Genomic DNA, 16,108 nt, shown 5'->3' with positions numbered 1-16,108 from the left:
AAAGTTCCAGAATAAATTATACCAGTGTCATTCCAACAGCAATATTAATTTTGTAAAGCCTACTATTCCTCTACCATGCTTTTTGTCTTTAAGTTAAAGTTCATTTTCATTAAGAAAATGTAGTCAGTGTTGTGTAGTCAGTGTTGTGTTAAAATGTTTCTTGAATTAAGTCTTTTTTCTGTGTAATTATGTTAACAATTAGATATATAGATTATCTGTTTCTGTTTGTATTCTTTTAAGGTTTGTTTTTTTGTCCTTTCTGAGTTATTTGTGTTTTCAAATATTGAAATACTTTTACTCATTAAATTGAAAAAGCATGCATTCAGATAAAAAGAAATCAAGCATACAGATGAATTTCTATTCTTGTTTTGTTTTAACCAGAGATAAGCATAGTTAAAAATTTGTGTATTATTTCAGATCTCTTTATATGCACACATGTATACACAAGCATATGTAATTTGCTAAACTGGCAACTGAAATATTCAGTAGGAAGGGCTGTTCACTTCAACGTGATTTGTAATAGCAAAAATTTGAAACACTCTAAATGTCCATCAACAGGGACTTAATTAGATACAATGTAAGTATCCACACAGTACACTATTATGTGTCTGTGAAAATGAATGAGGACGTTCTCCATATGCAAATATGGAAGGAAGGTTCTCAGATTTACTCAGTATACATAATGAGGTATAGATAAGAGAAAAATATATTTGTGTTTGTTTGTGTGTATTCACACATGAAGAAGCACTGGAAAGACATAAACTAATCAAGGTGGTTACTTGGAGGCAGGCATTGGGAGCTGGGAATGAGGCTCTTAACTGTTTTTCTTTGATTTTGGAATAATGTGAATATATTGCTATTAGAGTAAAATTAAATGTATGGTCATGTTTTTATTTATTTGTTTATTTTTGAGTTCTGTCATGAATTTTCTCTGAGCTTGTTTTTTGGGAAGTTTGACTTTGCTTACAGTTATTAAATTGTTCATAAAGTTTGTTAGGAACTAAAATGTATATATAGTCCCTGTGTTCCATTGCTGTTATTAAATACTTAAAAAAGAGTATAATTGCAAGAGATTGCCCAGACTTTTTTAAAACATAATTTTTGCAAAGCTCTTTAATGATTGCCCTGGTTTAATTGAATAGTCTCTTCAGATCACTGTGGATATTCTTGATAGTTCTCAGACTACTTTAAAATTGTTTTATGCCTTTATTTTGATTAAACTGCTCATACGTAATTGCAAATAAAGAATCTTTTAAATATAAAACAATCTACATAGGTAGGGGTTTCATGTCATTGGTGCAAAGACCAAATACTGCTTGAAAAACTTGCTTATTTTCAAACAACTGTTTTTTGTTGAATGTTTGCATTTAATTTATTCTCTGGATATTCTGCACACTTTGCTTAAAAAATAAAACCATACTATGAATTTGTTTAAGAAAAATAAAGTTCAGACTTCTTTTTTTTCTAATTACTATAATTTTTATTGTCTTACTACATCAACTTAGCAAAACAAACTTTTTCATTGTATATCAATCTCAAGGAACAGGAGATGCCAACTCACATTAGAAAAGTTGTACCAGTTATTCACCCTGGTAGATAGACTTGGCTAATTGTTTCCAACTGTGCTCCAGCCTATAGACGAATGGTTCATTGAGTTGTGAGCATTAACCAAGGCAGTGATTCTTATCCTGCTGCAGCCTGGTAGGCATTTTGTTTTGATCATGGTTGCTGCTCTCTGCTAACCTTATTGAAGGTATTTATTAGAAATTGTTGTCCACATCCTGGTACTAAAGAATTTCCAAAGGACACAGTGTGATGCTGTGATAGGATTCTTGGAAATTCCAACAGGTTTTCTGTGGATTCATTGAGTTTTTTGATGTTACTCAGTCCCTTCCGCTCTTGTCCCTGTCTCTTTCCTCTGTCCTCTTTAAGCGTGGTTAATTTGAAAATGTTAGTCATTCACAGAAGCTCCCTTTGCTACTTTGTTCCATTCAGAGCAAGTAACATTAGCTTTCTCTTGAAATGCCTGTCCTCATGAAATTGGCAGCTCGATCAAAAATGTTGAATATTTAATTTAATTGAACCTTTTGTAATTTGCCATTTAAATAAATTAGATTTCTCTAGACTCATTTTTTTTTTAAGGCACTGAGTGTAAATATAGAGTTTCCTTTCCAAAAATACATGCTATTAAGATAAAACAAGGAGAAGAATGATTACTGTGTGATTACTAGGTTCTGCTGTTGTATGCAACACCTCACAGGAAAAAGATTCTCTCCAAACGGGTGTGTATTATGAAAAAGACATAGAGCTGAAGATTAAAGCAGAACCCCTTCTCTTGAAATTTATTCAGTATGTAATTAATTTTATCTTACAGAGATTTTCAAAGGTGCTTCTTTTTTTCCCCAAACTGCTTGTGAGTAGTGAAACAAAGGTGCTCTGGGAGCTTCTGCGTTATGTTAATGTAATGAAATTACATCTCTTGGCTTCAAGGTCTCAAATTCCTCTTTTATTTTCTGATGGGCTCTTTGAAGATTTTCACTTAATACAAATAAAATACTAATATGTACATTACTAACATTCTTGCTTTTTGTCTTTAAACTTTTTCCTTTTTTCCCTTCCACAGATCGGAGCTTATTTTAGCAGCATATTAGCTGAGAAGCTAAAGCTTAACACTTTCCAGGACACCGGAAAGAAGAAACCACAAGTTAATGCTAAAGATAATTATTGGCTGGTTACCGCTCGATCCCAGAGTGCGATTCATAGCTGGTTCTCTGACTTAGCAGGAAATAAACCGCTTGCTATTTTGGCAAAAAAGGTATTTAAGTATTTGTTGTATTGTTTTCCTTGTGGCCTTATAGAAATGAAACTATTTGGGATATCGTTGAAGTGTATATTTCTTTTCCCCAGTTCTCTCCACAACTCAGTTTTAGTGGCAGGTGTGTGCTGCTCATAGGCTGTTGGCCCTTCATTTTGGTGGATTGTGGTGCCAGGGACATCTGGAGACCTGAACGTGCCACACAGGAAGCTGTTGATACAGTAGACAAGAACAGGCAGTGAGACTTCACTTATTCTTGTTACATTCTCAGTTTTCTTAGGCCATGCTGTCCAAAATGCACTGAATAGAAACCCTTGCTTTAATGCTATTTCCTTGTCTTGAAAAGCATCCATCCAAATTTTTAACCTAAGTCTCTTTCTGAACAAGTGAGATAAAGGATAGTGATTCTGTGTGTGTGTGAAGAACATCTTTGAAAAAGTTTCAGAACAAAATGGGGCAGTTTTATTCATAGTTCCCAGCTTTTTGGAGGAGGGGGGAGTGGAGGGAGGGAAGGGAGGCTTCTTTTAGGATCTTTGCCTTTGATCATTTTCCTCAAATGGGAAATAACTGCACACATTCAACAGTCTTATAGTCCCAATAATATAAAACGTCCTTTGAAATTTAGATGAGAGCCAGAAACCTCCCTGTTAGTCTTGATCTCTGACTTCTTACATACCTTTCAAATAATTCCCAGGTCTTTCTCATCTCCCCTGAAACCCTTTAGTTTCAGGAGAGCCCATTTTCCATTCCTAAATTTTCACGAATGGCTGGGTGCAGGCTCAGGTGAGAGGAGAGCTCCTTTGTGTATTTACTTGTTTGTTTTCTAAAGCAACTCTTTGAAAATAGTGCCTGTAGCCCCCATTGGCTTCATTTCGCCCTAATGTCAGAGCATCATGTTGCTTTTCATAGATGCTAGTGCTTAAAGGCAACAGAAGTCCTTGCAGAGCACAGTCATCAGCATAACCCCCTCTCGCTACTCAGGGAGTGCCTCTGTCTCAACACAGGCTGAACCACATAGCATCTCTTTTCCACTGTTCAACATTTATCACGTGGGCCCACAGGGGCGTGTGAATTGTATCTGAAGGCCACAGAAGTCAAAGGCCATCCTTCAATACTTAATGTTTTTCTACCAATAGTTCATACCCTCCATGTGGGTTAGTACCTTCCACTCCTATGTAGCCAGCCTGATGTCTTTCTTTTTAGGTTTGCCTTTTTTGTAAGCTTCTGGAATGCATTTTTTTGGGATATTTCCTGCAGGCAAATACTGGTGAGGAATTGATGCCCTTGCTTTTGGGGTATAATGGCCTCTCATCTTTATGGAGGGCAATAAATCGTGGTGCAGTGTATTAGCCACTGTTCTTCTCTCTTTATTAGGAGCTGCCTCTGGCCAAGTCAGGTGTCCCTCAGGTAAGCCCTGACATTAATTCTCTTTGCAAAGTTAACATATATTTTCTTTGTAAAACCGTTGAATATACTTTGATTTATTCATTTCTTGGGCATTTCAAGAGCGATTCCTTCCCATCCCTTCCTCAGCATTTCATCCTCCTGAGATGGTGACGGTTCTGTAGAATTGGGTAGAAAATGTCATTCTCCACATGTTCCTTCATATTAGGAAGTTTAAATACATCTTGTTTAATTTCTGATATTTATCTGTGAGGTGTCTTTGTACAGAAGACCTTCATTTTCCTGTTAAGATCCTGAGTCATCTTCCAGCTCTGATCTAGAGTTCAAAATAGTTTTCCTGTATGGGACGGGATCAAGTTTCCAGACCTGGTTTTCTGCTACTGTAAAGCTCCATAGCACCCCAGGTGTTTAGCCTCAGAGAGGTCATCAGTGACTTACAAAAAGCCTCTTAATTTGATCATGGTCATAGCTATTTGGAAAAGGAGACTTCTTGCTTCTGGGGATATCCTTCTAGCCTTTGGCACAGCTCACTAGGAATGATGTGTTTCACTTGCAGTGACTTTGATTGCTGTGGTCTTAGATATTTCCCTTTGCCTCTATCACTGCCCAGCAAACAGGGGATGCCAATGTTAAGGAGCTTGCGAAGGGAAAGGTGATATAAGGGTGGCCCTTTGGCCAGTGGAAGACCACCACTTGCTAGGTGTCTTACTTTTCTTTTGGTACTTAGATGCAATTCCAGCTTGATTTAGAAACCAAACAGCTGCCCGGTGACTGCCTGGGTTCAGCTACAAGTTGATGTCAGATGGTTTCTTGGCTGAAAATGGAATCCATCTCTGTAGGAAGTCATCCTTCAGTCAGTGTAAACATATTTTCCTTCCTGAGTTGGCCCAAACTGTAAATTTGACAAAACCATCAAAATGTGTTTTCTTCCTTAATTAAATAACTTTCTTCACATATGTTCTTCTGAATTCCAAAGCCCTTGATTTGAGCCAGTCGTTTTTCTTAGGGTTCTGCCAGCAAGGGCAGTGAGCTACAGGTTTGCCTTGTGCTGTTCACGGAAGACTCAGCTTTGCCTGCTATTTCATCTAAACGTTTCGCATGATCAAAATGTACCCCTCCCCCCCACTCCTTCTTGTCAGTTGCTGCTCAGAAGAAATCCTTTAGGCTTCTGTAAAGATACTATTAGTAATACTTCTGTGGAGGTGCTAACTTTACTTTTTGTGTTTGCCTTATTTTTAGGCCTTGATTTTATATATGATATATAGTCTTTTGGTACATCTTACCTAGCGGGGAACCTGACCTTGACAGCTAGAATTTAACTCCCTGATACTGTACTGTCTGTCCCAGTGAAAAATACAGCAGTCTGGTCTTCTGCTTTTCCTCTCCCCCACCTAAATGATAGTAAACCCAAGCCTTGTGCTCCCTGAAAGATGTGTCTTGTAAGCTAAATGTTCAGGAAATTTTCTTGTCGAAATGTCTCACCGTGATCCACAGAGAGAACGTTTCACACCTCCTTTTTAGTTATGTGGTGTGCGATGTGGTTGCCTCTCTCATGGGAGTTGCGTTCTAAAGTCAGCAACCACGGCAGGAATAGTACACGGTCAGAAGTCTGTTACATTGACCATAAAATAGTGTATGGACACACTGCATCTCAGTGTCCAACCAGGCAGCTTTCCTTCATCATTGGAGCAGCTTGACATTTCTTTGGGAAGAACCAGGGCAAAAGATACCTTGTTTTGAAGGGCTACATACAAAAACCACTTTTTAATTCTAGGATTACACTGTACCAAGATTGTGAGTTGTCAAGTTTGTAACGTATGTATAATGCAAAAAATCCACTGTCTAAGCCACTGGCTAACTAAGAAAAATGCCATGCTATATGAATAAATAAGCTGGTTTGAGGCTTTGATTTTTCAAGACAAAAATCGAGCAAGACTTTGGGGCATAGAAACCAGGGCTAGTGATGTTCATAATTCTGGTTTCCAGAATTTTCTTAGGAGAGGGTAGAGTCCGTGGCTTGAGAATACATTGGGGGGCATGGAGAAATCTTTGGAACTGGCAACAATGAAAGTTGTCATAATTTTGATAAATGTAACTTTTTTGCTCTATCCTCCTCACCCTGCTGTGAAGTGGACAGGGTCAGTTTATCTCATACATACATGAAGAGCCTGAGAGTGATGGGTTTAATCACACAGACTAGGGCCAGGAATGAAACACAGAGGTACTCATTGCTATTGGGGGCTGGGGGTGGGACAACACCTGCTTCTCCATCTCACTTTTCCCAAACTGCTGGGTTGTAGCCAATGTGCCCTTTGTCCACTGTGTTACCCTGTATTCATAAATTATATAGATATGTATAGATGAATGGGCTCTTCCTAGGGTATTTATGAGGAATTCTACAAGACCGGATTAACTCTTGCAAGCCATTCAGCAGTACATTGGGATACTAATTTGCTAAATAGTACCTTTGTGGTCTGGAAGAAATAATTAACTGCCTCAAGTGCCCACTTTCAACCAGTGAATTAATTACCCAGCTATTTCTAGCGCCGTGTTTATTAGGCAGATTCACTGAGCCATCATTTTAGCCTCTATTTAAAATTTTGGGCTAAAGGCTCTTTTAGAAGCTTTCTGGAAATTTTCATTCTTATGAAATGTTACAGTTGGAAAGCTTTATACAAAAATGCCCTTCAATAAGATATAGAGTGGGGATAGCTTTTCTCATGATCTGTCCTTTCCAATTTTGAGATTAAACTCCTTGGAGGACTGTCATGAAATTATTTCCCTCTATTGTTGATGTGAGGAGTAGCTTTCAGCATCCGAGCGCTTGAAAATAATTTGTTTTTATAAATAAGAAAGGACAACAGAACTGTCCCACCAGTGTGCTAAACATAGTGTCAACTCTTTTTTATTAAAATTTGCTTAAAATGTTTTATTATTTTTTAAAAACCACATGTGCCATTTGAAAATCCATCAAGAATAACTTTCTCAGAGTCAGCATGGACTTAACGAGTCTTTTTCTTTCACTTCCCCTTTCTTTAGGCTGGCCTAGCGATGAACATAATATGGGATGATTATAAATATGTTATTTCTTTCTAGGTTCCCATCCTTAGTAAAAAAGAAGATGTTTTTGCATATTTAGCGAAGTATTCAGTGCCAATGGTTCGAGCAACATGGCTGATCAAGATGACGTGTGCCTATTATTCTGCTATTTCTGAAGCGAAAATTAAGAAACGTCCGGCCACTGATCCCAATTTGGGTAAGTGAGACAGTGTGATGCATTTTAAATTATCTTGTAAGTTGTTGTTGCCTGCACCTTCTGTACCCAGCCCAGCGAGCTGAGTACTGAGACGGTCCGTTAGGGAAGCTAAGTCACTAGTGGTGTGGATACGGGCTGGTTCTGTTTCCTCAGGCACAGATTCCCAATTCTCTCAGCATATCCTGTTGCTCTTAGCTGCAAAATATGTCCTGAACAGTTCACCAGCACACTGACTGACTTGTGCTTCCAGCCACGCCATCTCTTGGCTGGAGAATGGTCACAGTCTCCTGACTGGTCTCCCTGCCTTTATTTTTGCTCCTTAGATTCTAGTCTCTCCACAGCCGCCACACTGTTTGCTCAGCCTAAATCATGCCATTTCATGTTCCTGATTATAACTTTACGGTAGTTTTTCATCACAGTGAGAATAAGGATCCAGATTTTCTCCTGCAGGGCCATCCATGGTCTGGCCCCCTCTTCCTGTGACGTTTCAGCCACACAGCCTTCCATCTATCCCTCCAACATGCAGGCTCCTTCCTTTCTCAGGGCCTCTGTCTGTCTTCTTCCTTGTACTTGGATCGTGGGCTTCCCTGGTGGCCCAGCGGTAAAGAGTCTGCCTGTAGTGCAGGAGCCGATGGAGACACGGGTTTGATCCCTGGGTCGGGAAGGTCCCCTGGAGGAGGGCATGGCAACCCACTCCAGTATTCTTGCCTGGAGAATCTCAGGGAAAGGAGAGTCTGGTGGGCTACAGTTCATGGGGTCGCAAAGAGTCCAACAGGACTGGAGCAGCTTGGCACATACTTGGGCTGTTCTTCCCCGGGGTGTCCGCAGCCTCGTTCACTCCACTGAGGCTGCTGCTCGAGTGTCATTTCCTGAGGAGGTTTTTCCTGGGACACCCAGATGAATAGCATCCTCTCTCTCTCACCTTCCTGCAGTTACGTTCTCACGTGTTGTTTTCTTCACAGCGTGTTTCTCTGTCTGAAACTGTCTTTTAAGATTTTGTGTCTATCATCCCCTCACATCCGCCTGCACATATGCACACACACACGCTCTGGTGGGCATTTGCTGAATGAACTGAAGGGAAGCGGTTTTCAGTCAGTTTCCACTCTTTGGGTGACTAGACAGTGACTCCTTGAGGCAGTGCTAAAACATGCTTTATAAAAGATTTGGTGCTACATTAGAAATGTGCACAGAGGATGGTACATAAAGATTCCATTGAGAGATTAGGTTTACAAAGAATTCTTAATGAAACGGAAATGTGCTTATGGTTTTATAAGACAGACACCCCACCCCTACCCCAACGCAAAGCTCTGAGGAGGAGCAGGAATGGAAAGGACAGATGTCTTCCGATGCCAGGCAGCACCCCAGATGAGAGTTCGCGTGTGATGTGTTTGGAGAGGTTGAGGGAGCCCTGGTAAACTGCAGTGTAGAGACACGCTAAAAGCGCCGAAACCTAGATTCAAAATGAAGCAAAGAAAACTCCTAATTTCATGGAGTTTAGCATTACCTCATGTGTGTCAAAATAACCAGCAAAAATGAACTATGTCTAGAAAGCAAAACCAGACGGTCTTGTCTGTGTGTCAGTAGGTAAACGTCAATAAAACAATGGGAGGAAATAATTCACCCAGTTACCAACGGTTGTCTCTGAGTGTTGTTTTCACGGTATTTTATTCGTTCTGTGTCTAATTTTTTTCACTGGTGGGTTAGCCGCTAAGTCGTAGCCTGCCAGGCTCCTTTGTTCATGGGATTTTCTAGGCAAGAATGCTGGAGTGCATTGCCCATTCCTTCTCCACAGTATCTTCCGGACTCAGGAATTGAGCCTGGGTCTCCTGCACTGCCTGCGGATTCCTGCATTGCAAGTAGATCTCTTTACTGACTGAGCTATGAGAGAAGCCCCCCCCCCCCCCCCCCGCCTTTTTTTTTTCATTAGCTTATTATTTTACTGGGGGAAACTGAAGAAATGCCTCCCCCTTCTCTAATTACTAAAATAGTACCTTCTCATTACAGCATTTTCAAATGGTGCTGAAGTAGATATAGGACAGTGTTTCTTTTCTCATTTTCCATGTTTTCTTGAGCTTTTCTTCATTCAGACACACACGCGTATGTGCAGTTCTTATCTCTCTCTCTCTACTTCTCTACCCTTTCTCTCTCTGCATGTATCTATTGCATTTGCTGATACTTCTCCCCACAGCTTAGATATCTAGTTGCTTACTAGTCACTTCTATTTTGATGACTAGCATCTAAAACCTGATGTGTATCAAGTGAAAGTCTTAATTTCCTACCACGCCTAAACGTACTCCTTCTGCCGACTTCTCCCTAATAATGTTATACATAGTCACCGCGTGGATAGGGTAAAAGACATAGTCCTTCTGGGCTTTTACCTTTCAGAACTCGGCATTCACTCCCTCCGCAATCCTGTTTACTTTTAAAATATAGCCAGAGCCCAACTGTGTATTCCTCTTTCCACTGCTTCTACCCTGGCCCAAAGCACATCCCGCCGCCCCCTCCCCCACCCCCCATGCCTGCCCTGTTCCTTGCAGGGCCTGTAGCTGATCCTGTTTTTGTTCTTGCTCCTCTAATGACAACTTTCTACTTGTACCAGAGTGGTCCTGCTAGGACATAAATCACGGCCCACACCTGTGCTCAGCGTCCCCTCACGGCCGCCTGTCTTGTCAGCAGCAGCAGCCTGTGTCCTTTTCAGAGCACCGCAGTCAGAATGTCATCTTCCTGTCACTTTGTCTGTTTGTCCTGCTTCATTTTTCTTCATAGCTCTGGTTATATTCTAATTAATCGATCACCTGCTTCTTCTGACTCTGAACTGTACTGTTCCTTCCTGAGATATTTTGTCAGATATGTTCTGTGCTTGGTATCTTAGGGCAGTACCTGGCACACACAAGATGCTCAGCAGTGCTTAAGAATAATAAATGAATAATTAGGCTTGAGGCGTGCGTGCGCGTGTGTGTGTGCATGTGTGTGGCGGGGGAGGGGGTGGGTGGGTAGTGCATACATGCTTTTTTTTTCTAGTTTGCCCCAATTTGTAAATCTTGAAATTTTCAGCATCACTGGCTATAACGGAGAGACTCCTCTGCCATTCCTTAGATGCTCTTCATATTTTTTGATAACTTGTTCCTGTTCATGTTTTCTTGATTTTAACTGTCACAATCACAGAAAGGCAAAAAAAAAACCAAAAAAAAAAAAAAACCCCACAAACCAAAAAACAAAAAGGTTTTTGCAGGAATGATTCAGATGAAATATAAAACAATTTTAGGATAAATTAAAAGCTGATAGACTGTCATCTTTTGTGAAGAATGTTTTTAGGGGCCCCAGATATAAATGTATCACCTGGATGTTTCTTCTACCAAATGGAGGGATGCCTGGCTCCAGTGTCTAGCTCAGAACGTCAAGGACTTCTTGTTGGATTCGTTACCTTTTAAAAAATTTATTTATTTATTTGGTTGCACCAGGTCTTCATTGGTTGCTTTAGTTGTGGCACATGAACTCTTAGCTGTGGCATGTGGGATCTTAGTTCCCTGACCAGAGATTGAAGCCTGGCCCCTTGCTTTGGAGTTTGGAGTCTTAGCCACTGAACCACTAAAGAAGCCCCGGATTCGTTACTTTTACTATTAATATCCTTACCAACGTAACCAGTTGGTTTGGGGTGGGGATTATTTTCTAAACCGCACCCCCTTTCCCCAGTCCCAGCTAAAATTTCTTTTGTTTGCACAACCACAACAGATAGTTGCCTAGGTTCACCTTTCACCCACTAGCTGTTTTCTCATTTTCCATAAACCACATAATACACATGATTCCGTTTTTTAATTCAGTTTATGAAGCATTGCATTTTTTTTATTATTATTTATGTGTACTAAAAAGTGTGAATGTTAAATCTGTGAAAATTGCCCACTGTCCTTTTCTCATGGTAGAGTATAAAAGTTTTGATCTTAAAAATAAGCATTTAAGGCTAAAAGTATTTTAAAAATGCATGAATTTTAGGAGTTCACCCCAAACCCCTAGGTCCAGCATCTCAGAAAGAGCTTTTGGCTGTAGCTGTGCTGGCTCTGCTGCTGTGTGGCTGGGTGACTGAAAGTAAAGTCCTTAGTCTCTTCAGCTGTGGGTCCCTTCCACCGTGATCCAGTCCACATAGCCTTTAATCGTCATGGTCTTCGGCCTTTCTTTTCTGTGACCTTAACATGTTTGAAGGGGATAGGCCAATTATTTTGTCGGAAGTCCCCTGATTTGTATTTGTCCAGCTACTCGTGATCAGATTCATGGTATGCACGTTGGGTGGGAACATCTCAGAGGCAGTGCTGTGAGAGTCTCAGTTCTTCCCAGCACATTGTCCCGGGACCGGTGGTGATAACCTTGAGATGGTGTCTCCCAGATTTCTCCCCTGAAAACTTGCTATTTTACTTTTGTAATCAAGAAGTAATTTAGGTAAACATCCGATTGCTCTTTCTTTATTCTTACCTGTTTTTTAAGTAGTGTACTATTTATACTACACTATATGAAAAGAGCACACCGTTTCAAATATCTGACCTTGATTTGCCACCCCTCTGTTGCACCTGGTACCTCTCACTTTCTACTTTTTCTTCAGCACCTTCTTCAGCTTCTATAAGCAAATGACACAGTGTATTTGGAAGCATTTGGCTGTGTAGACATAGCCATAATGTAGCAACTTTCACACTCCAAGCAAGCTGTACAGCCAAGCAAGTATACACACATATATATATGTGTTGAGTTGGATTAAATTGCATATACTTCAGAAGATTAACTTGCAGTAATAGTGTCTGTGTTCTGGCTGTGATGGTGAAAAGAACCGTTCAGCACATTTGGGGCAAGATTGACTGTCAAGTGTCACCCTTTCCTGGCATTGGTTTTATAGTTTCTGTTATCTTGATGATCGTTCGTTGGATTTGTAAAGTGTTTTCAGTAGAAATGGCCTTTATTCCTTTGTAATAGAAACATATGTTTTATTTTCAGTTCCTACATTCAGCGCTGGAACAGAGCTATAAAGCACTGCTGTTTGATTTTATTGAAGAGAGTTTTTCCTAAAGTTAAGTGGGCTAACAGCAACAAGGGAGCAGACCTGTTGTGTAAATTCTTTAAATGTAGCAATGCTACATGCTACTGTCATTATGCAGAGTTACAGATCTCAGATGTAGATGTGTTGAGTTTCTACCCTGGGGAGACTGCAGAGGGCAAAGAGGTATTCCGTGTAGTGTGTACCCGAAAGCAACAGGAAATGAGAGGGGCCTTGGGTTTCTAGGTGAGGTTTCATGTGTAATTTCAAGGGGGTCAGAGGTTGTATCATGGACATGAGGCCCTTTTTTGGGGGAAACAGATTAGAAGAGGATTAAAATGCTTTGTGGTTAAAACTGCATTTAGGACAAATCCTAACATCAGAGTGTATGTGTGTGCTAAGTCGCTTCATGTCCAACTCTTTGGGACCCCATGGACTGTAGCCCAGCAGGCATTTCTGTCCATGGGATTTTCCAGGCAAGAATACTGGAGTGGGTTGCTATACCCTCCTCCAGGGGATCTTCCCAGTCCAGGGCTTGACTAGCACCACATGGGACCGAGATTTTAAAATAGAAGTGATTTAGGTAAGCTTGGGAGAAGAAACTAGTTCTCCTTCTTTACAAGACCTGAAAAAATAAGAGATTGCAGGTGGACACGATGTTTAGAAAATGCTGTCCAATAGATACTAGTGTTAACAGACTTGAGGGAAAACACCAGGTGTGACACATACTTGATTTTAGATATGTTTTAAAATTGAATGGAGTTTTGTTTTTAAATATTTTGAGTTCATCAGAGAAAAGCATTTAAAATGGGATAGCTAATACATAAAAATAAAAAAGTGAAACTTTACACAGTTATGTAATTAAAATCTTTGAACAGATTGGGAAATGTCACTTTACAGTAAATAACACAGAACCTTGTCTGTTTATGTGTAGGAATTTCCCCTGCTATAAGGAGGAGTCTTATTGTTGCTGAGTTAATGAGTTATGAATTCATCATATAAATCTCATATTTACTATCATTATTGCTGTTAACTGTTAGCAGCATCTCTTTTTTCCCCTTACTTTGAACTTTTTATTTTGTACTGGGGTATAGCCAATTAACAGTGTTGTGGTAGTTTTAGGTGAACAGCAGAGGGACGCAGCCACACATATACATGTATCCATCCTCCCCTAAACCGCCCCTCCCATCCAGGCTGCCTCAGAACACTGAGCAGAGTTCCCTGTGCTGTACATACAGTGGGTCCTTATTGATTATCCATTTTAAATACACCAGCGTGTGCATGTCCTTCCCAAATTCCCTAACTGTTTCTTCTCCCATCCTTCCCCCTGGTACCCAAAAGTTCGCTCTCTAAGTCTGTTTCTGTAACAGCATCTCTGGAGCGATTATGGAACCGCTCTCAATCCTGTGTTAAGCGGGACTTTGGTGTTCCCGACGTGTGCTGGGAAAATGAGCTTTCCAGCCTTGGGATTGCTCCCCCTCTTGCTGTCAGGCCCCAAGACGGTACCCTGTCGTGTGAGAACAGTCGGTCCTCCGTGGGGTAGCTAGGGTGGCTGGCTGTGATTCAGTCTTCCCCATTTCTTAGGGAACATTGCTCAGGCTCTTTTTTCCTCTGTCCCAGCTCTCATTTATTATTCCGGAGCCCTGTGAGAGAGGTGCTTTACCCCCAGCTCACAGATGAGTACCCCGATGTGTCGGGTGCACGGAGCCCCTCAATACACGTGTCCTAACTCTGCTCTGAGGCTTTTGCTGGGCACTGTGCCTGGCCAGTGGGGACGGAGGGGAGAGTGTGGTCCCGGCCCCCTCAGTGTTCACAGCAGAGGGAGGGGACACATAGCCAAACAGTCCAGACCGTGGAGGAAGGAAGGGAAACAGCGATGCGAATAAAAGGCAGAGGGAGTCCCGAAGGGCTTGGGAAGCCCAGGGAGGTCACAGGGGAAGTGACATTTGAGTGCAGGTTTGGAAGAAGCAGGATTTTCGGAGATGGGAGGTAGCGGGGAAGTAGGTTGGGGGCTATTGTGCAGAGAAGGGTGTTTCTGGCCGAAGAATGAGATAAGGAGAGGAAGAGGTTTGATGTGGAACTCCCAGGGTTTATGTTCACCTGGCCTGTCGGTTTCCCATGGGGCTGTGATGAAAGGCTGGCGTGTTTGCTGGAGTTGAGTGATGGGGAACCGTGGAAGGACTTTTCATTACTGTTACTGTTATAACCCTCTCTCTTTGCCTCTTGTCTGTAAATGGGCATAACTGATAGCATCTTCTGGATGAAATGAGTCAGTACTTCTACAGCGTTTAGAACAGTGTCCACCACATAGCGAGTGGCCGGTGAATATAGACTGTAACTAGTCTGCACTAGGACCACAGTGATTACTAGCCAGTCTCTATTAATTATTTTATATATTGTCCTGGGAACGTTACAGACATGATTTGTAATCATTGTAACACGCTTGCAATGTAGATTTTATTATTTCGTTTTGTGTATGAGGGAGCCGAGCCTCAGAAGTTAAGTAATGTGCTGGCACAGACGGAGTGGACCTACTGGAAAATGTTTGCTCTTTCCTCCCCGCTGTGGCCTAATGGGGGCTGGGAGCAGGAGGAATTGTGTGGATACTGTAGGTCTGTGCCCCATGGGCCAAGAAGTGTTGCTAAGGAGAAAGGTAGGCAGACCCCAGGCTGCAGGACTCAGTGGTTGTGGTCAGCATCAGAGGAGCCAGGACCCCATTGTCCTCATGAATGCCACCGGGAGCAGGCAGAGAGGAGCAGAATGTTTCGCCCAGGGTGCTCAAGAAGTGACAGATAGATGAAGTTGCTTGCAAGATGGGCAGCTCTAATTCTGGCTAAGAAATGTTGGGTGTTCAATATGGTGAAAAGTGACAACATGTATCATGGACATGAAGCCCTTTTTTGGGGGAAACAGATTAGAAGAAGATTAACATTTTTCGTGGTTAAACTGCCCATGGAACTCCTCTGTTTACCCTCAGTCATTTCCTCTCTACCCCTGAGGTTTTGTTGGGTTGGGCGTTTGGGTTGGATGAGAAACTTCTCTTGGTTGACTGTACTCTTGGAACCACTATCCTTATCATCCCCTCAAAACAGAGAAGAAACAGCTCCCCTTCTTGCTCAGTGGGTAATTAATTTGTGACATATTCACTGAGCCATTTGGACTGCAAAAATAAGCCCTGCTAAACACATAATTGACAGTCTGGTTTCTTATCTAAGCCAACCAGCTTACTTTCAGTTCAGGTCCTTGAAGATGGTGCATGCTTTTTCTGATTCCAGGGACAAGCTTTGAGTTTCAAGTCAAGATTGCCTCCACATTTTCCGTGTGTGGCTTGTCTTTTATTTGTCATTAAGGAGGCATCCACCTTGTTTACTAGGAAAATAACCCCAAAGCCTGGACAGATGTGCCTGTATAAGCATAATTTAAATTCATACTTTATCTAGGCATGAAAGATAGGTTTTAATTGGTGACGTAACACTGGCTGTCTGTTGAAAGCCACTCTCCAATAGAAGGAACAGGACCTATAGGTACAGCTTTGTCACTGCAACCTTTCCCATTCCTCAGTAATTTTTCACCGGAAAGTTTAGCATCCATTGATGAATCAAGTTCAAAACCATCA

General features: G+C 41.4%; 1 protein-coding gene across 2 annotated transcripts in view; it reads left to right on the top strand.

Annotated features, from left to right (window-relative positions):
* The window catches only part of MED12L (mediator complex subunit 12L), a 353,727-nt gene that overhangs the window by 36,851 nt on the left and 300,768 nt on the right, over positions 1–16,108 (top strand). For both annotated transcript variants that reach the window (XM_068984811.1, XM_068984801.1), the window contains exons 3-4: positions 2,624–2,815; positions 7,316–7,475. In XM_068984811.1, the coding sequence (XP_068840912.1) occupies positions 2,624–2,815; positions 7,316–7,475 (352 nt within the window). The remainder of the gene's footprint in view (positions 1–2,623; positions 2,816–7,315; positions 7,476–16,108) is intronic.

Source organism: Capricornis sumatraensis, chromosome 1 (assembly GCF_032405125.1).
Source record: "Capricornis sumatraensis isolate serow.1 chromosome 1, serow.2, whole genome shotgun sequence".
In the NCBI taxonomy this organism is placed as follows: Eukaryota; Metazoa; Chordata; class Mammalia; order Artiodactyla; family Bovidae; genus Capricornis; species Capricornis sumatraensis.
This window is presented reverse-complemented; position numbering and strand designations above follow the sequence as displayed.